The 20,577-nt window shown below is 49.4% G+C and overlaps 1 protein-coding gene across 3 annotated transcripts; it reads right to left on the bottom strand.

Annotated features, from left to right (window-relative positions):
- On the bottom strand, window positions 1–20,019 carry STRIP1 (striatin interacting protein 1). 3 transcript variants are annotated; one of them, XM_063624552.1, is made up of 21 exons: window positions 19,796–20,019; window positions 16,655–16,724; window positions 15,882–15,956; window positions 15,331–15,465; window positions 15,122–15,242; window positions 13,966–14,034; window positions 13,026–13,132; window positions 12,807–12,934; window positions 11,395–11,577; window positions 10,812–11,029; window positions 9,766–9,831; window positions 9,593–9,656; window positions 7,924–7,995; window positions 7,057–7,131; window positions 6,804–6,901; window positions 5,432–5,558; window positions 5,110–5,210; window positions 4,259–4,325; window positions 3,608–3,712; window positions 2,781–2,985; window positions 1–977 (listed from the first exon to the last, which is right to left on the bottom strand). In XM_063624552.1, exons 1-21 carry the CDS (start codon window positions 19,973–19,975, stop codon window positions 730–732), a joined length of 2,514 nt encoding a protein of 837 aa, XP_063480622.1. In that variant the 5' UTR covers window positions 19,976–20,019; the 3' UTR covers window positions 1–729. The 3 variants fall into 3 exon arrangements, with proteins under 3 accessions (XP_063480622.1, XP_063480623.1, XP_063480621.1); XM_063624553.1 differs by having other exon boundaries at window positions 11,389–11,577; window positions 19,796–20,010; XM_063624551.1 differs by having other exon boundaries at window positions 16,655–16,727; window positions 19,796–20,005.
- Window positions 20,020–20,577: the final 558 nt, after the last annotated feature.

Raw genomic sequence — 20,577 nt, 5'->3', positions numbered from 1 at the left:
TTATTTTTGCTTCTTTTTAATGTAAACAGAATACACAAGCACATTAAAAACCCCAACATGACACAGAATACACACAGAATTATATATAGATATTTACAGGCCCTCGAAAGCCAAAAGGAAAAATGGCCCCTCTGGTTAAGGGAAGCTTCTCTTCCTACCTTGTCCCTGTCCAAAATCAAAGTGCTGAGGCAGGTGAAGGAGCCTCCGCAATTACTTCTGGATATAACGTAGCAGGAGGCTGGAATAACATCAGAAACACCCCACCCCCACCCCAGAGCACAACCAAGATACCGACTTTCTGGCCCTGGCCCTAATCCTAAACCCTCCTCCTTTGCAAGCTGACAAAGCAAGGATTTGTGTGTCTCGGGAGGCGTCAGCATGACCCCTGAAATTCAGATGCATGGCGGAGGGGTTCCCATCTCATTCCAGCTTTCCCAGCCTTGGGCTGATTGTGAAATTAGCCAAAACCAACCATATCCAAGAGAGGAGGGTGGGGGAAGTAAAGGAAGAATGGATCTCAGGCAGAGATGACTGCTTCGGAGCAGGACCCTGGGAACCAACGGGAGGTCAAGCTAGGCTCACCCAGGCCCAGGACAGACTGCGGAAGACACAGTGGGGCTGTGCTGCCACCTGGTGGGAAATGGGAGCACTGCAGCAATGAACTAGGATAGTCCTGCAGGTACCTTGAGATCATCTTTTCTCTCCGTTTCAGTCCCCTAACCAACAGCCTCACTGCAGCAGCTCTTCCCAGGAAATGGGCTTGGAGAAGACCTCCCTTTCTAACCAGAGGTCATAGTTCATCTGAAAGTCCTCAGGGAGGTCCACCCGTTGGCCCAGGACACTCTGCAGGCAGTTGTCCACTGGCAGGAAATCAGGGTTGCTGTGGGCCCGGTCATAGCGCCGGGCATTGAAGCGTTCAATGTTGGCACGAAGGGCACACTCCTCTGCCTGGAAGTCCCAAGGCCGGGCATCAAGATCTGAGACAAAGCAGGAAGAAACACAGTTAGGAGCCACGCCCTGTACCAGATCCCCATGGATTCACTGCAGCTCAGGGACCTGGCCAGGAATATCAACTAAGAGCAGGATACCTCCGAGCTCATCCTCAGAAAGATGCCAGGAATTCCTTCCTAGATCCAAAAGAGAGTCAAGTACAAGCAGAAAAGCCAGAGGTACTGAGAAAGAGGCTTATACTGTAGGGATTATGTAGACCCAGAGAGGGAGAACCATGTGTACAATACATTTCTTTCAAAGTGGCATTCTCCCTGGCTTTCTGGGGTCAGAGGGAGGAACCTGGAGATCCTCTCATTTGCTCATTCTCTCTCAACTCCCCAACCAGGTACCGTGTGCCACTGTGGGCCTGCACACATTCACAGGGCATTGAGAGTACAGACACAGTCATTCAGCCATGGTGGTATATTCCAGAAACGCAACAACGCAGCAACATGCACACACAGAGCAGCCCAGGTGGGCAGGGGAGACACACTGTGGGTGAAGGAAGAGTGCCTGCAGAGGCCTAGCAGTGGGAACCACACGGCTATGTTCAGGAACTAAGCACTCCCTGTGCCTGGAGCTCTGGGTATGATGGAGGCTGGACTGACAGCCCATAAGGAGGTTGAAAAGGAAGCTGGGTCAGATTACAGAGGAGGAGAATGAAAAAGGATGAGGGAGCCTCACATGCCCTGCCTAAGAGTCTGAATCTAATTCTAAGGGAAATAAGAAGCTAATGAAGGATTTTACTTAGGGAGGTAACAGCACAGGATCTGCATGTTGAAAAGATTCACTAGGGGGCCAGGCACAGTGGCTCACGCTTGTAATCCCAACACTCTGGGAGGCCGAGGCTGGTGGATCGCTTAAACCCAGGAGTTCAAGAACCCCCTGAGAAGGCTGGGCACAGTGGCTCATGCCTGTAATCCCAGCACTTTGGGAGGCCAACGCGGGTGGATCACTTGAGGCCAGGAACTCGAGACCAGCCTGGCTAACATAGTGAAACCCCGTCTCTACAAAAAATACAAAAATTAGCTGGACGTGGTGGCGTCCAGCTGTAGTCCCAGCTACTTGGGAGGCTGAGGGGGGAGAATCGCTTAAACCCGGGGGGCAGAGGTTGCAGTGAGCTGAGACCATGCCACTGCAATCCAGCCTGGGCCACAGAATCTCTGTCTCAAAAAAAAAAAAAAAAGACCACCCTGGGAAACATGGTGAAACCCTGTCTCTACAAAAAAGATACAATTAAGTGGGCACAGTGGCATGTGCCTGTGGTTCCAGCTACTCAGGAGGCTAAGGCAGGGTAGTTTGAGCCCAGGAGGCAGATGTTGTGGTGAGCCGAGATCGCACTCTAGCCTGGGCAACAGAGCGAGACCCTATCTTTAAAAAAACATTAAAAGGATAAACATAAAACATAAAAAAAGGATCACTAGGGAAATATGAGACACTGATGGAGGGGAAGGAATTAGAGGCAGAAAAGCCAGTCAAGAGCTATAAGAGTTTAGGTGGCCAAAATGGGGATGAAGAGAGGGGACAGTCTTACAACAAGTTCTAGAAAAGGAATGACTTGGAGGTACAGGGGGAGATGGGGATGATCGCAGATGCCAAGCCTGGGTAGCTTCTCAAAGTCCTTCCTAGAGTGCCCATCCTGATGCTACAAAAGCAGGAGCTAGGCTCCTTCCTGTTCCTTGGGAGGAAGATCAGGGCAGAGAAGCACCTGAGTACCATGGGCAGGGAGTGAAAGATGTCGCCTTTTCCGACACACTCCCACCCAAATCTGGCTGAGTGCAGAGCCTCACCATTGCCGTATGCCCAGTCGTCATTCAGCCGATGCCGCACCTTCTGGTAGATGGCAGACATGGTCTTCATGTTGCTCTTTCGCCACTGCCGCCCCAAGTATTTGGTCTGTACCTTGAGCAGCTTCAGCACATAGAGCTGCATCATGGCTTGTTTCACCTTTAGGGCCCGCTTCAAGATGGGGGCTGACTTGAACACCACCAGCATCTGGGAAGGGAAACAAGCAAGCAGCCCAAGTTGAAGATAGAAATAGATGCACACACCCCAGATCACACTGCTGCTTAACTCTTTGGAAGTTATGGTCAGGGTGACAAACCATCCCAGTTTTCCTTGGACTGAAGCGTTTCCTGATACATAGGACTTTAAATGCTAAAACCAATAGAGTTCCAGGCAAACCAGGATGGTTGGTCACCCTAACTATGTGTCACTTTGGAATCTGAAGAAAGCTATGGATTCTTTCCAGAAACATTCCTGTGTACATGTACACACAGTTATCAGAGGATTCAAGGACCTCCCCACCCCAAAGGCATCCACAGACCCAGAGTTAAGGAAGATTCTCAGAACCCTGGTTATGTTACCAATCAAGATTAAGACGACATGGAAAAAGCTCTTCTATAAATGTAGATTTGTTTCAGTGCATGACTGGCCTCTTCCAGCTTCCAGTTCAATTCATCAAGGAACTGGGAATTGGCCCTTAAAATGCAAGGATATGGCTACAGCAAAGTTCAGTGAGAAGGCACAGTGAGCCCCCACCCTGGGGACTCCCTGCTCCCAGCACTCTTCTTTGAGCTCCAAGTTCCAAGCCTGCTGACTGCACTGACTCACTTACCATTGTCCTTGAATGCTTCCACTTCGTCAGCTTGTTCAAGATCCGAAGCAGATTGATACAAGAAAAGAGGTTCCTCCAGCAAAACTGGTTACTGTCACCTGCTTCCTGCAGGGTAAACCCAGGAACAATCAGCCCTCATGGCTGCAGTGTGTGCAGCAGTTTCCAAAAGTCCCTCACACATTATCTCAGGACAGCCGGGTCTCCAGGCCTCTACCAGGAACCCCCTGCTCTCAGAGCAGCCCCAGGACTCCATCCCAGAAGCTGGCAGGGGACTAGGGGAAGAGGGAGGCTCCCTAGACTTTTCCTACAGGAAACATGAACCATGATACTGGGAGCTGTGGCCTTGGGCTGCCCCAGAGCTCCTACTGCCGAGTCCAGTGTTAAGGGAGAGAAGCCCTCTACTAGGTGAGCTCTGGATCAGCAGCCCCTGAAGACCACACTCCCTGACTAATCCCTAAATCCAAATCTCTCTGCTCTGCAAGAGCCCTCCTCTTGGCCCTTCTGTATACTTACAGTGCTTTAAAAGCCGGGCACTCCACAGTGATTTCACCTGTGGGAGACACCTCTATTCCTGCAGTGTTGGGGTAGGCAGGCTCTCTACCCACTGACCCTGGTGCCAAAGGAACAGCTGAGGAGAGCCCAGCCACTCACCAGACTCTCTGCAGTCAGCTCTGGGAGCTCATGCACCACACAGTGAGGGTAATCCAGGACAGAAATGCTGCAGAGGGGAGAGGACCCAGGTGCCCACCATGAGCAAAGGCCCAGGGCCTGGTGGAGCAGCCGTGCCTGAGACAGTTCCCAGCTTTCCTCCCTCACTTGTTGGAGCAGAAGTAGGAATCTACCTGGTCTGTCCCACCCGTTTCCCCAGTTATAAGATGAGGAAATATCTGTTACAAGAGAACTTGTAAGGCACCCCTGTAGCCAGAGGCCAGCTTGTTGATCTTGTAAGGGGCAGAGACCCTCACAGCTTCCCCCACAGCAATCAATGTGGGGTGGGGGAGGAGATCGCTCAGGGCAACTAATTTATGCCAAACCTTTCTGGAGACAAGGTCTGGCCGGCGCCCTGTGGTATATCACACTGACGAGCAAGTAATGTCAAGTACAGCTGGCACCAGGCCAACAGCAGGGGCTAAGAGTCAGCAGACAGGGCATTACAAGGCACATGGCCAAGCCCCTCAGAGAGAGCAAGCAGCCCATGGTCTCCTCAAAAGAAAAAAAAAAAAAAAAGTACAGAAGGGACAGGGAGGAAAGTACTAGATCCTGGGATGAAAACCCTCCTGCCCAGGCACAAACCAAGTCACCTGGGGCAGGACTAGCTAGACTCAGATTTGACCCACTGGGCTCTCCACAGGCAGGGGCCATGTCTCATTTATCTTTGTGTCCTGATGCCTGGCACAGTGCTGGCTCATAGGTGCTGGAAAAATGGACGCAGTGGGAAATACCAGCTGGGAACTCTGCCGTCTGACCATTCCCACCCCTGCGTGGTCCCTGGCCCTCATCACCTGTTCTTGGCAGTGATGTAGGACATGATGTTTTGATTGAAGAACTTCAGGATCAAAGGAATGCAGTTGGCAAACACCAGGTGCTGGGCCATGTATTCAAACTGAAGCCAACAGGAAAAAAAAAAAAAAAAAAAGGCGCGGCCCTTGGGACCTTGCCCTCTTTCCTCAAGGGATGAAAGGCCTTGGCTGGAGGGCCATGTCTTAGAACATTCATGCAGAGTTCAAGCGGGTCAAAGGCCAAGGCCCCCGTCCTTGTGGGCTGGAGGAGCAGCAGTGCCCAAGGTCCCAGCCCACAGGACAGGAGGGAAAGCCCTGCGGGTACCTGGTAGACATGGTTCAACTTAAAGTGCTTGAGCAGCAGCAGCAGGACAGCAGAAATGGCCTTAACAATGACCTCTTTGTGGCGGTTTACGTCTACCCCCAGCTTCATGCTCTGCAACACTGTGGTGCTGGAAACATAATTGCCTGGGTAAGCCACCAGCATGTGCAGTACCTCCTTTCTAGGTGCCCACAGAAAAGATGGACTCCTGAGCCCCCCTGGGCAAAGACTCCCACCTCCCCACTCACCCCAACTACATCTCAGAAGTCAGCCGAGGGCTCCCCCATCCACCTCCCAAGCAATGTAGTCTGGCACAATTTATTTCTTCCCCATGATGCCCTCAAATACATTCTCAGTCTGTTTCTCTGCCCTTCCTCCAAAAATGAACTTCTTCTCCTTTCCAAGATCTCCCCTAAGCTTCTGCTGCCATATTAACCTGAGTTCTCCAAAATGTGTTCTGTGGAATACCAGGATATTGGCAAGTTTCATGTCATGGAAAAAAGGGTTTTGGAGTAAGATAAATTTAGGAAGCACTGAGTTACATTGGTTTCTTAATTCAGGACTTCTCATCGTACATCTTTGTAAGAGGAATTCCTCCTTATAAGAGAAATCCATGAATCAAATATATAGTATTTGACTCTAGAACCTTTTTTCCAAGGACCATCACATGATGGCCTAGTGTTCTGTGATCCTCCCTCTGGTATTAGTCAACCCCTGCCTCCTCCCTCACCTGGCCATCACTGCCATACTCCAGGGCCACAGCCACCCAGAAGCTGGGCTCAGGGCTGGTGGCCCAGGCAGGCAGAAGATCAGGTCAAGGTCCAGGTCCTTCTCAAAGTAGAACATGAGCTCAATCTGGACTCTCACATGAAAGACAAGTACAGGGCACAGAGCAGAAGAGCTCTGAAGAATCTCACTCTATCGCCCTGAGACATTTGCCAGCATTCTGCGTGCCCAATCACTGGCGAAAAGGGAAGTCTCTATACCTGGCACAGGTTCAGCTGTTGCTGGCAAGCTGTCTACAAACTAACCCTCCTCATCTTGGGTGTCCCGATCACAGCTGGAGAGGGGGGCTTTGGGGCAATGTCCAGGGTGGCCCCATTCATTTTACAGAGGAGGAAATGACTTTCCCCAATTCACTCAGGAGTTCGCTCAGTGGCAGAGTCTACACTAGAATCCAAGCCAACAGGACCAAGCCACCTCCCCAACCAGTGAAACTCTTTAATCTCGTAGTTTCCTTTTTTTGGGTCAAAAATACCTACATTTAACGTGTAGAGAAGCTGGGCCAACAACAACCAACCTGATAAGAGGAAAACGTTTGCCCTTCTCCATCTATCTTCTGCCCCACCTGCTTCATTCACAGAACGATACTCACGGCATCTCCTCAGGCAAGACGTCCGCTAGGATGTTGATTGAGTCTGTTTTGGCTTTTGAGGTGGGTGCTGCAGCCAACAGGATCTTCAGGAGGGCAATCTGGGAAGAGTAGACCATTCAGACACAGGTCTGAGAGCCCAGGGTCAAAATTAAGCTCTGAGCAGTACTCCTGTTGGTCCGCAGGTGGCAGGAGGATGGCAGGGCCTGCTCTAAGGCCAGTGTAGTGGGAGGGTCCTACTGCAGGCGCCACTCACCATATACTGAGGCAGGCTGGGGAGCAAGCCTTGGTAGAGGGTTTCTGCAGGGACTTGCTCAACTTCTTCTTCTCCCTTTTAACGTAATGGGTACAAGCATAAAACCCCAGCCCAGAATACAATCTCCTGAGCCAACTTGCTAGCTGGCTGGAGGAAAACCTGTAAACAGTCATGTACATAACGATGTTAATGATGATAACAGCAAACCCTGAACACAAACAACGTGCCAAGCATTTTACTTGTAATAACTCAGTTCATCCTTATTATTATAACCCTATAAAGGTATTATTATTCCTATTTCACAGACAAGGAAATAAAGCATAGAGACCCAGTAACTTGCCTAAGTTGCCATCCACAAAGTGGTGGACCCAGGCATCAGAGGCAGGTTCCTGACTCAGTCTGTATTCTTAACCCTGCACTAGATGTGTCTCAGCCTGTGCACTGGGAGCTCTTTGAGGGCAGGGCCTGGGGCAACCTTGTGGTCTAATCCCAGCACAATGCCTGGGAAGAGCTGGGGATCCCGGGGGCTGAAGAGGACCTCCAACTTTTTTTTTTTTTTTGAGAGGGAATCTCGCTCTGTCACCCAGGCTGGAGTGCAGTGGCGCCATCTCAGCTCACTGCAAGCTCCACCTCCTGGGTTCACACCATTCTCCTGCCTCAGCCTCCCAAGTAGCTGGGACTACAGGCGCCCGCCACCATGGCCGGCTAAGGCCGGCTAATTTTTTTTTTTCAGTAGAGACGGCGTTTCACCGTGTTAGCCAGGATGGTCTCAATCTCCTGACCTCATGATCCACCCTCCTCGGCCTCCCAAAGTGCTGGGATTATAGGAGTGAGCCACCACGCCTGGCCTGAGGACCTCCAACTTACCCCTGAGAGAGGGGAGCGGAGGTATTCCTCCTCCATCTGCGCCTGGACCTCTGCAATCGACGTGTACTTGTGCTGGAGGGAGAGATGGGAAAAGAAGGGCTGGGGAAAACATTCTCTGGCCAAACTCCCTGCACTCTAGCAAAAACTCCACACATTTGTCTTCAAACACAGTCTTCTGAAAGAGGATTAAGTCACCACAAAAATCCCTAACTAAAATCCCAAACCCAGATATTTTTCTTTTTCTTTTTTTTTGAGATGGAGTCTTCCTCTGTTGCCCAGACTGGAGTGCAGTGGCATGATCTTGGCTCACTGCAACCTCCGTCTCCTAGGTTCAAGCAATTCTCCTGCCCCAGCCTCCCAAGTAGCTGGGACTACAGGTGCACCACCACGCCTGGCTAATTTTTGTATTTTTAGTAGAGATGGGATTTTGCCATGTTGGTGAGGCTGGTCTTGAACTCTTGACCTTAGGTGATCCACCCACCTCGGCCTCTCAAAGTGCTGGGATTATAGGCGTGAGCCACCATGCCTGGCCCCAAAATATTTTTCTAAAAGGGCCCCTTCCTCTTGCAACAAGGGTAAGAAGCCCACGGTAGATAAGAAAAAAAGTAAATTAAAGGAGGGAAATGGCCTTTCAGATGGCTACAGCGACAGGAGAAAAACTGAAAGCAAAATCAAGTACTCAAAAAGCCTAGCTGCAGAGAGACCACTTAGTACTACAAATTCCAAAAATATATTTCAAAAACATATAAAGTTTCACTCCAGATAGCTGTTAGGGGAGATGCCTCTTCCCCACTCTCAATGTTCTCTCCCATGTGGAGGGACAGAGGTTTGCCAAACACCCCTCATCTCTCTCTGCCCCATCCACACACTCACTCCTCCCTTCTCTGATTGGAGAGTATGGGAGGGGACACAGGGCGGCCTTGTCCTCACCCTTCTCTTTTCCCTTAAGAACCTGTCTGCCTGCTGAGAGTCTGTGCTCTCTTCTCCTCCATACCACCAGGCTTAGCAGAACCTCCCCACACTGCCTGGGACTGGTAGGTAACTCTGCCTAATTCTGGAACAATGTATTAGGACACTACTGCTGTGTTCTTAAGCCTCATTCTCCATGGCTCTATGAGCTATAAAGTTGGCATTACAATCTCCATCTGCCTACTCCTCTGTTTCAACCGCCTGAGAACGTAGGCAAGGAAAAGGAGGGCTATTTATTGAGTTCTTTAGAATTTCAACAACTGTCAAGTAATATAATCCTTTTTTTTCCCAAAGAATCCGGGTCTCACTCTGTGTCCCAGGCTAGAGTGCAGGACCATGATCATAGCTCACTGTAGCCTTGATCTCCTATGCTCAAACAATCCTCCTGCATCAGCCTCTTGAGTAGCTGGGACTACAGGCGCATGCCTTGGTGCCCGGTGGTCAGGTAATATAATCTTTAAAGACTTTCCAGTCAGTCCCAAACAAAAGCTCAGCTAAAACAAGTAAAACTTACAATAAAACAAGCAAAACTTATGAAAGACTGTTTGCAAGGTTATTCCAAAGTCCACCCCGGCCTCTACCCCAGGTTCTTGCAGGCAGACAACAGTCTTAAAAGGCCTCTCCCTACAGGCTGGTTTCACTCTACTCACTCTACTCACTTAGGGCCAAACAAGCCAAAAGCTCACCCAGAGCCACTCACCTGTTTCAGAGTCTTGATGCTTTCATGGATTGGCCTGGGCAGCCCCACCACTGTGTTCGTGTCACTGGAGAATAAAGAAGGCCCTGTGTTGAGTCTCGACATCAAATCACCTGGGATCCCAAACACCAAAGGCCGGGAGAGCTAACAGCAAAATGAACTCGGCTTTTACTCACCTGCCTAGAGTGTAACCTATAAATTTGCTGCGGCTGGACTCAAGGAACATCTCAATGTCTTTCTCTCTGCCACATCACCAAAAAAAGAGAAAGAAAAAGGTTTTTAGCAAATGCTATTTCAAAGTGTTACAGTTAACAAAAACACAGCATCCAGAAACTGTGAAGCCAGAAGTCACCCACAATTGTTTTTCTCTTTGAAAAAAGGGAAAAAACTGAAATTTTCGGAGTATTTTAATGTTTCTTATAATTTTGCTGGATCAGTAACCTGGAAATACATGTTAACTAGTTTACTCATAAAATTAAAGGGATACATCAAACTTAAAAACATACTTTATTCAGATAGTATGACAAGTTTGTCAACAGACTTTCTTAAATATTAAAACTTTTAAACAATTAAAGCTATAGGCTACTGATTTTTCATATGGGTCACTTTTCCTATCCCAAACAATCAGCATACCTTGCATTTTCTGATGATCTGTTTTGCATTCCCTTCACAGATCACTGAAAACTGAGGCTTTACCTGGATCAAGAAAGTGACTTCTATATCCTCTCACATGTTCATCTATTTCTTAAGTTGCTGCCTATCAAACAGACACCATTTATATATCTCCAGGTACCGTTCCATCCATCGATTTACCCACATATATCTCAAACATTTTCATTATGGCTCTAAAGAAACTCTTCCTTAATCTATCATTTTTCTGTTAAAAATCATATACAACCCCAGGATGGGTGGAGACATGTTTGCTTAAATGCTTTTGTTTTTATTTGTTTCCTGTCCCCCTTCACTAGCACATCTAACCAAGAGCTAACTCCAATTACTGACTCCGTAGCCACATGGTGGCCATGTTGTGTGACACCAGCAAGGCCAGCCTCCCTGAGACCCTCAGGACAGCACAGTGTGCTTTAAGAGAGCCTCATCCCAGAGCCACGGTCAGCCTGCCCTGCAGAGGACCACACATGGTGACACAGGCCAGGTGGCAGGCCTAAGGGTGTGAGGGCTCTGGCCTCAGGAGCTATGAGTGCTCTGGAGGTCTGAGACTCACCTGACCTTGGGAGCCCACGGGAGCCCTTTGGGGCAAGTCAGCCTGTCAGTCTGTGGGTGCTGTAGCGGGGGAGGCATCACTTCATCCCGTTCCAGGGGGAACGTCTCCCCCTCCAGACTGTTGTCATCATCATTCTCCTCTTCCTCTTCTCGAGAGTCATCAGCCTTGTAGGGATCCCGCTCGTTGAAGGCATCTAGGTTGTCCTGCTTTATCAGAGCCTGAAACCAGGGAAGGGAGATGAGACAAGAGCCAACTGAGGACATAGACCAGGGAAGTGCGGCCAGAGGAGACACAGCACATAGGGGTGTCTGGTAGAGGCAAGAACAGTGGAAAAACCAGAGGGGGAGGCAAGATGGGGGCCAAACCATCAACTACTTCTGGCTGCAGTCCCTCAAAAGCACCACGTGCTGAGCACTCACCATAAACTGGACCAGAGCTGGGGACAAAGTGTCCTTGCCGTGGAGGCATGATTCTAACTGCCTGATCAGAGATCATTTCCAGCAGCCCTGCTCCAAGGACTGTGCTGCTGCAAGCATGCACCTTGAGGGCCCTCAGGAGTCACAGGGACCTCTGTAGCCCTTACCTTGTGCTCTCGGCGGCCCCGTTTCTGCTGCTGCTCAATCAAGTCTGAAGCAGATGCTGGTGGAGAGGCTGCCCTCATATTGCGAATCACTTTGATGCTGTCCTCAGGAAGCGGGGGGAGGCCCAGGATGCTGCGCTTCTCAGCCTTCATGCTCTGCAGCTCCTCAAAGCCGCCTAGCGTGCACTGCATCACAGACAGGGAAGCAGAGCCAGGGTCAATGTGTCCACAGGCTGGTCCCTGACCATTGTGTCAGGCTCAGAAGCACCCATGACATCATGACCCATGTCTTTATAGAGACCCAGGCAACCCCCGAACAACGGACTGAAGCCACTCCCATGGAGAATTCCACAACATCCGCAAGGCAAAGGAGAAAAAGGAACAAGGAAAGAGTAGAGATGCAGGCTGACTGACCCTAGTGCAGATACACTAACTCTGCACCTATGACATACTCTTCAATTTAAAAAGAAGCAAAAAGCCCAACCCTGCAAGTTTCTAGAAAAGTTGGTGAGACTCGTATGTTTCACAAGTTGTACATGCAAGTCTTTCAAAGTCAAATTAGAAATACAGTTGGTTGCTCAAATTTAAAAGAAAAAAAAAAAAGCTTCATCTAAACATCTCCCAAGAAGCAGAAACCCCAGCAACATCCAGCTTTAGACTGCTCAGTTTTACTGTTTCTGAGCAATTCGGCTTTCCTCTCTGGCCTTAGCAAGGCTTTATGAAGAACAGAATGTGTGGCCAAGATAAAATGTGTCAATGACTCTTAAGAAATCCTACACTTACTGAGCCCTGGCTCCAGAGTTGACCCATTCTGAAAGGAAGGATGAGCCCCAGTGTAGCAGAGGCCCAACTCACCTCCATTGCCTCCCCATGCCACTCCTCCTGGGAAGGCCTCCTGGCATGGCCTGGCTGCTAACAACACTCCAAGCCCACTGTGCTGGACAGCCCACCCTGGCTCCCAGTCCCTCCCTACCTAGACACAGAGTCAGGTTGACACCATATCCTGAAGAAAATGGAGGCTGGCTCAGGGCTCACTCTTGCCCCTTCAAGTGACATCCAAACAGCGCCCCAATTACACCAGCTGTAACTTTGCCTCAAATCCCTTTACAAACTCCAGGTCCAGAGCTGCTTGCTGAGAGGCAACTTGTCTGGGGAGAGCTGTTCTATGACAGAAAACAGCTTCCAGGGGTCAGAGAGCCAATAGCCTACTCTGACTCAAGGCCTACGTCCTCGTTGGCTGCAAGGGGACAATAGTGGCACTTCTTTTGTCATCTCCTTTCAGCAGCTTTTTAAATAATTTCTTTACCAAAGCAGTTTTACAGTCACATAATTCAATATTCAAAAGGATATTCAAGGAACAGTCTCCCTACTGCCCATCCCCTAGCACCTGAGTTCTCCTCCAAGGAGGTGCTCACCAATACGGTCTTCCAGAGCAGCAAGAGAACTTTCTTCATGGGGAAGTGAGGGGCGTGACCACTGCAAAATTTGGTCACCATCCCAAACAGCATGATGGCAAATGGCTCATTGTTGTACAGCGGGGAGCCTGGAGGTGACACAAAGGTATCAGGACCCTCCCAAAGCCTTCCGCCTCAGCTTCCAGGCAGGGCCTCTAGAGAGGATCCCCAGGGTCCTACCTAGCTCGGCTCTGAAGGTCTGCCGCATGGTCCTCCACTCAGCCTTGTCACCCTCACACTCCTGATGAACGGTCTCCACTATCAGGTACATGATGTTGAGCAGGACCCTGATGACAAGAGCCAGCTCACAATGGAGTGGGATGGGGGGGTCAAAGGAGCACCCTAGTGTCTAACAAAGTGCTTACACAAAGCAGGGGCTTACTATTAATAAACGGTAGCTGAATAAATGAGTATGAACAAGAATGGCCAAAAGCATTTACCACCCTAAGCTTCCTGAAAAGAAAACAACCACAGAGGTGGTAGTGAGCTGTAGGGTCAAAGCAGAACAGGGTCACAGTGAGAACAAAAACAGGGTTTATGATGAGGAAATGGAAAGCAGGAGCTGAGAGGTGACACCCAGGGATCCTAACACCCAGGAGGGAACACTACAACCACCTAGTCTAAAAACTTCCAAATTCATAAAAAGAGCCAGATTTCAACCCTCAAAAACTGAGGGGTGATCTTGGTGGTCAGCAGTTGCTGTGAGCTCCTGTGCAGCTATGAAACATTAGGAAGCTGTCCGGTCTAACCCAATGAAGATGAGCATCAAGCTGTGTACACAAGAAGGTGGGAGTCCAGGGAATATCATCAAGTGTTTCATCCAAATACAAAACACCCCACGACCAGGTCCTGAGTAACAGGGTGAGTAGGAGGCCCACACTTAGCTGTGGCTCTAATAAGTCACTTGACCCTGGATTGCCTTTGGGAGTCTCAACCCAGAGTCCCACCTAGGACAAGCCCTCAGCAGTTCCTACTCATCATTCACACTGAGCCCATCACACATGCAGATGACGTGTACAGAAGCACACACAGCAATGACACCCATAGACAGCCTCCCACACCCTGCTCTGATCTCATCTCTGACTAACGCTCGGGAGCCCAGGCTTGCTGCTCGCCTCACCTGAGGTCTGTGCTGTCAGCCAGGGAGATGGCAGGCTTCCTCACAGCACTGCTGCAGGCGGCACTGTTGCTGCAGGAGATTTTGAGAGTCAGCATCTTCCTCCAAGAAGGAAGATAAGTGATGTCCCTGACAAGTACTGACCAATGGGGAAACAAAATGCTGTGATACGTGCTTGGACTGCACAAGAGGCCACAGGACACAGCGGTTAAGAACCCAGGCCATGGCTGGGCATGGTGGCTCATGCCTGTAATCCCAGCACTTTGGGAGGCTGAGGCGGGTGGATCACCTGAGGTCAAGAGTTTGAGACCAGTCTGGCCAACACGGCGAAACCCCATCTCTACTAAAAATACAAAAATTAGCCAGGTGTGATGGCAGGCACTTGTAAACCCAGCTACTCAGAAGGCTGAGGCAGGAGAATCGCTTGAAGCTGGGAGGTGGAGGTTGCAGTGAGCCAAGTTGGTGCCATATCACTCCAGCCTGGGCAACAGAACAAGACTCTCTCAAAAACAAAAACAAAAAACCCAGCCATGCACTGGACTGCCACGGTTTGAATCCTGGCTCTAACTGCGCCTTAGTTTCCTCATCTGTAAAATGGGGATGAGAGTAATACCTATATCCTTAATATGAATTAGCACATGTAATATTCTGAGAACAATGCCCGGGACACACAGGCACTCAATGAGCGGTCTTAGCTATTATCATTGATGGTGTTATCCTTAGATGAGCAGCAGCTGACCTGTCCACTGGAAAAAGGTGACACAGGCAAGGCCAGGCACTGGTTGAGCCCATGTCAGTCTTGTGCCTGGCCTCCTGACAAGGGGGAAACTGCAGGGCGAACACAGCAGAGTCTGCAGGTTCAAAAGAGAGCTCAAAGTGAAAAGTCTCCTTCTGAGGAGCACCCCAGGCCTGGGCAGGGCCTGCACTGTCTGGTGTAAAAACTCTGGCATCAGGGAGCCGCAGGGACCTGTCATTAGTCTCCATTAGTCTTCAAGGTGTAAGTGACCAACTCCGTTATTCAACCCAGGTGGTCAAAACACAGCCTGGGACCAGAGCTTCTGCCCCATTTAACCCTCTCAAAGCCAGTTAGTTCTGCGAGCTCTGTCCCCCTTCCCACCCCAGCCTCCCCTTCCCTACTCAGCCTCTCAAAAATGCTCACTCTATTTCCATGTTCAGAAGCTCCACCAAAGCATTGAACGTGCCCACCTCCAGGAGGAGAAAGATGTTGTAGCGCATCCAGGACTGTACCTCTGCCTCCGAGCTGCACTCCCCAAACGTGCCTGCAATACAGGGTTCAGCTCACTGAGCCCCTCCCTGCATCTGAGTGGGCAGAGGTGCCAGGGAACCCTGGGGAGGTCCACTCAATACCTTGAGCAACATAGAGAATTGCTCGAGCCACCTTGAGTCTCTTCTCCCTGGCAGTGACTTCCAAGCCATCCAGGAGCCTCATGGCATGGGTCCGGTGCTGGTTGGTATCCAGCTCAGTCCACTTCTTGTCTGTCACTGCAGGGCAAGAAACCAGTTACACCTGAGCCTAGAAAAATCCTCACAATGGCATGGACCCATGTTAAATCACCAAATTCATGACTGGCATAGGACCAGAAAGACAAGTTACGCCCTATATAAGTGGTAAGATCATACTGCTGCTCTATGAATTTGATTTCCAAACTGAAACGCTGGTATTTTGGGTGCAATTTTAATCACGTGATTTTTTTTTTCTCCCCCAATATGCACATTCTGAAAAGCTCCCACCGATGTGCCACAAGTCCACTCTACATGTATCTGGCTTTGAACCATCAGGGTTCAGCAGGCTTCTCAGGCCGTTCCAGGATGACTCAGGTCATTCAGATGCCTAAAAGAAACCTGCAGCTCTCGTCATGCAGGGCAAAGGAAGCAAGAAGTGCGGGAAATCATCTCACCATGGATCCGGAAGTCCTCCTCAAAGCATTTTCGATTCATCAGGAATTCTGGCCCTTCCGTGTAGCTGTAAAGCTCTGTCAGAACAAAGTCTCATCACCATTGGTTCCATGTCTGCATTGCACACCAGGTCTCACAAGTGCAGAGAAGGCAAGGCATTTGCTTCCACTCTCAACTCTGCCCCTGAGTCACAGTGACTCCTGGAATAAGCTCTCTAATTATGAAAGGGATCTTAGTGCTCTGATGTGCACAATAGAGAGAACCAGAGTGCCAGAATGCCATCTGGACACTTCCAGTCCGATGTGCATCCATCCCATCATGTCACGCCAGGGCTGATGGCCACCTGGGATACGTCTCTCAAATGGCTGCTACCTCTTGAGCAGGACGTGTATTATAGAGGCTGGAGAAGCAGCTCACACCGACCTCGCATTACATGAGAGTGGCAGTGGCAGCAGCAGATGGGCACAGATGTAGGCATCCCTCATGACCCATTGCCGGAGGAGAGACCACTATCAGGGTCACAGTGGATAGCCAAGGAACATCACTGTCTTACAATGGGACTGGGCTCTAGCCAACTTCATAAAAGTAAAGGACAACACAAAGTTATAAGATACACAAGGCTTGAATCAAATAACATGTTTTATACATATATATATACATTTGATAGAACTAACTAGGGAAAGCAATAAAGCCCTAAATGATATTCATTCTTAATTTTATTAAAGACCAATAAGGAAAAAACCACCCCCAAATAACACAAAGGTCTGTGCGTTACCCGAGAGCTCCGCAGCCCACTTGTCCGTGTCAGCATACTCAAACTCCAGGTCTGGTGACTCCGAATAGCCCTGCTGACAAGAGGAGAGAGCTTTAGGAAAAAGGATCACTCTATTTATCACAGAAACACATGCTTCGAGATGCTGTTGTGTTACAGGACACCACTGCCTCCACTTTTTTTTATGTTTTTTCACATTTTGTTTCCTAAAACCTCTCAGAGTATCCTACACTTTTCCTTCAGAGCACTCATCATAACTTATCATTATAGGATGTGTTTAGTGTCTGCCTTTCCACAAGACTGCAAGTTCCCTGAGAACAAGAACATCATCCATTTAACTCACCAATGATTTCACAAGGTCCAGCATGGTACTTGGCATGAATAAGTGAATGAATGAATATTTATACTCACATATTTGTTAAATGAATAAACACAAGGTTTCTATGTATTTTGTGCAGTAAATGACCATTCCATATGATGCTAAGATTCCAGAAGTCTTAACTTCTTTCTGGCTAGTGGGCTGTCAACAGCTCAGGACAAAAATGAGTATTGAAACGCTCAGCTTTCCCATCTTTGTCTCAAATTTCAGTGAGAAATGACAAAGAAGGCAGCCGCCAAACAGATCAACTTCCCTCCCACACATAAGAGAAAATGTGACAAAGACAATCTTTTTCCTGCTGGAAATAGGTGATTACTGAGAACACACCATCTTGGAAGCCTTGTACTGGGAAGACAGAAGTGAGAAACAAATAGGTAAAGTCTTTAGGTTTAATTACAATCTACCTGGGAAGACAAAGACCAGCCACAAAATGACATAACATACCCACAATGGCCAGGTGAGGTGGCTCATGCCTATAATCCCAGCACTTTGGGAGGCTGAGGTGGGCGGGTCATTTGAGGTCAGGAGTTCGAAACCAGCCTGGCCAACATGGTAAAACCCTGTCTCTAATAAAAATATTTAAAATTTTTTTAAATATATTTTTACATGGTGGCGTGTGCCTGTAGTCCCAGCTACTCGGGAGGCTAACGCAGGAGAATCGCTTGAGCCCCGGAGGTGGAGGTTGCCGTAAGCCAAGATCACGCCACTACACTCCAGCTTGGGAGACAGAGAGAGACTCTGTCTCAAAACAAAACAAAACAAAAAACATACCCACAAACAAGAACTCCACGCTGTGTTCAGAGATAACACAGTGTACACTTTCACAGGTTACTGAGCTTCGGTTTCTTCATTCATTGAATGGCAATGATGAAAATCTACTTTGAAGATTTTTAAGGACTAATCAAAATTATGTAGTACATAGTGGGCTCTCATCAAATGTCAGCCTCCCAGTCCTCCAGGCATTCACTGATGAGGCTCCCAAACTACCGATTTCAGCTATGACTAAAGAAAGATCATGGCATCAGCCTCTCTATAAAGAAATAGATTTAGACAGGTCTCTGCTTAAATGTGTCCATTTGACTGGTCTTTCATGTAATGAGTCTATGTGGAAATCTTTTTTTTGAGACGGGGAGAGTTTCACTCTTGTCACCCAGGCTGGAGTGCAATGGTGCAATCTCGGCTCACTGCAAATCTCCACCTCCCAGGTTCAAGCAATTCTCCTGTCTCAGGCTCCTAAATAGCTGGGATTACAGGCACCAGCCACCACGCCCAGCTATTTTTTGTATTTTTTAGTAGAGACAGGGTTTCACCACATTGGCCAGGCTGGACTGGAACTCCTGACCTCAGGTGATCCGCCCGCCTCGGCCTCCCCAAGTGCTGGGATTACAGGCGTGAGCCACCGCAGCCAGCCTCTATGTGGAAATTAAAGGGTACAAAGAGAAATTAAAACTCGTCAAAGAGTTATTTATTTGACCATTCATAGCTACTCTGGAAAATTTTAAACCATTTTTCAAAATGATAACTCCTCTCATGACGAAGGTAGGTTCACCCCCCTCCACTTTCGTAATCTTCCACACTTGAAAAACTGAGCAGTTAACACTGATGTCCATCATCCCACCATGCAAGGGCTCCTAAAAGGTCAGTGTTTTTGTTTTTTCAAATAATTCACTCCAAGTTCAAATTACGTCTACTTCGGGCTTGCCAATTGTTGACATGTTTTCTCAGGGGTTTAGGCTTGCTAACAAAAAATAAAAGCTTCTGAGGAACTGATTTCACAGGTCTAAAGATAGTATCATTGCTCTTTGGTATGAATTGGTACATTATGCTTGGACAATTCCCTCTCATTAACTTGGCTGATCAGTTTGGCTGCTGATCAATCTAGGAGATGGCATAGTAAGTGCTCTGGGAACCTGCTGATTAAGAAGCCCTAAAACGCCGCGACATGAGTATCTTCATTCATGAATTCTGCAAAAGGAGGCAGTGGGAGGAATTCTTTAACTTGGGGTGAGGTTACTAGTCAGCTCCAGACTATGCCATCTCCAGAACGGCAGGAACGGCTCACTAGCGAGAGAGGAAGGAATGCTGGGTTCTAACGCATGCTTAAAATGTCTATTTCTCATCTTTAACAGTTCAGTATCAGGCGCACTGGGCACAATACCCACCACAGGCACTGTCAACCCATGGCTTGATCTGGCTCAGGTCAGAAGAACAGGGCATGTTTCCCCCTCCTACTCTACTCTCAGTGATAATTAGCTCGGTCCGGCTCTAAGTGCCTTCCAGATCCTCGCCGGCGCCTTCCCTGCCCACACGCGCCTTCCACTGCGCGCGGCAGGACCCAGGAGCTGGCGCCCGCGTGCCAGGGACAGACGCCCGAGATGATCAGGTTGGGGGCGCGGCCGCCCAGCGCCCTGCAGTGCACCAAGACCCCCGACTCCTCACCCCCGGGCTGGGGCGAGGGCGGCTTCCCCAGGAGCTAGGGCCTCGAAGCCACGCCCACAGCTGGGGCCCAGGGGAGCAAACCAGCAGTCGCCGGCTCCGGGAAGCTCTCCCGGGCTGCGGAGCTAGCGCAAGGACTCCAGCTTCATGCCCCCGACCCCAGGAGCTGCCAGCCTCGCTTCCTGCTCCTTTCGCTGTATAGTGACAGTTCTCGGCAGGGCTCTACCGAGCCCTCCGGGAAGCCCAACCTGGCCCCAAGAGTGGCCCCGGGCCCGGGACCCCCGGCGCCGCCCGACCCAGTGCGAGCCTCGCCCCCCGAAGCTCCTGACCTCCGAGTCTTTGCGCTGGTTGCGGTTGAACTCGCGGGCTTTGCCCCCAGGCAGGAGGCCCGCGGCGGCCCGCGGTGCCCCGGGTGGTGGCTGTGCGGTTGCCGGCGGCGGAGGTGGCGGAGGCTGAGGCTGTTTGTTGTTCACGATCAGTGGGCCCGGACCGCCGGCTGCCGGCTCCATCTTGGCTGCTCCACACCCCCAGCTTAACTCGCGGACAGCCTCAGTATGCACCTCTCGCGTGATTTTCTCCAGGAAATTTCCCTGGCCGCCATATTAAGTGTGGCGGCCTGTGTTAGAAGCCATCTTGGCTGACCAATACCTCGCGATATTCTGTCTGCAGTCTTTCCCTTTTTGACCTTTTTTGTTTTCCTCCTTCCTTTCAGTTTCAGTTTAGATGTAATTTTATCTGTGAGGCTTCCCTTAGCTTCTTCAGTCAGTTTAGTTACCCCGCCTTCCTCTAAATCGCTTTGCACTTATAACTCATAGCCTTGTTCAAGGCTTAGGCGGAATTTTGTAATGAACAAAATGGATAGGATCCTAGTCTTCACAGAGTTGTGAACAAGTTGTGACAAGTGCTTATCATTCATTCATTCAACAAACATTTAAAAAATGTCTCCTGTGCACCAAGCAGTGGGATAAAATGAGGAACAAGTGTCTGCAGTCATGGTACACAACAGTGCTTGGTGGGTCAGACAAACAATAGACAAATATAGAGAAATAAATGCTGAAAAGTGTTAAAGGAAAATTTGTTCATGGCACTAATTAAAGATGGTAAGGCGGAC

This window comes from Symphalangus syndactylus, chromosome 12 (genome assembly GCF_028878055.3).
Source record: "Symphalangus syndactylus isolate Jambi chromosome 12, NHGRI_mSymSyn1-v2.1_pri, whole genome shotgun sequence".
Classification (NCBI taxonomy): Eukaryota; Metazoa; Chordata; class Mammalia; order Primates; family Hylobatidae; genus Symphalangus; species Symphalangus syndactylus.
The sequence above is the reverse complement of the archived record's forward strand: the minus strand, read 5'-3'. Positions and strand labels throughout refer to the sequence as shown.

Coding starts and splice junctions, on each gene's coding strand:
- STRIP1 (XM_063624553.1), bottom strand. CDS start 19,975: ATGGAGCCGGCAGCCGGCGGTCCGGGCCCACTGATCGTGAACAACAAA. Junction 15,243..15,330: donor AATTCTCTATGTTGCTCAAG/GTATTGAGTGGA, acceptor CCTGTATTGCAG/GCACGTTTGGGGAGTGCAGC. Junction 11,030..11,388: donor GCCGAGAGCACAAGGTAAGG/GCTACAGAGGTC, acceptor CCCTGGTTTCAG/GCTCTGATAAAGCAGGACAA.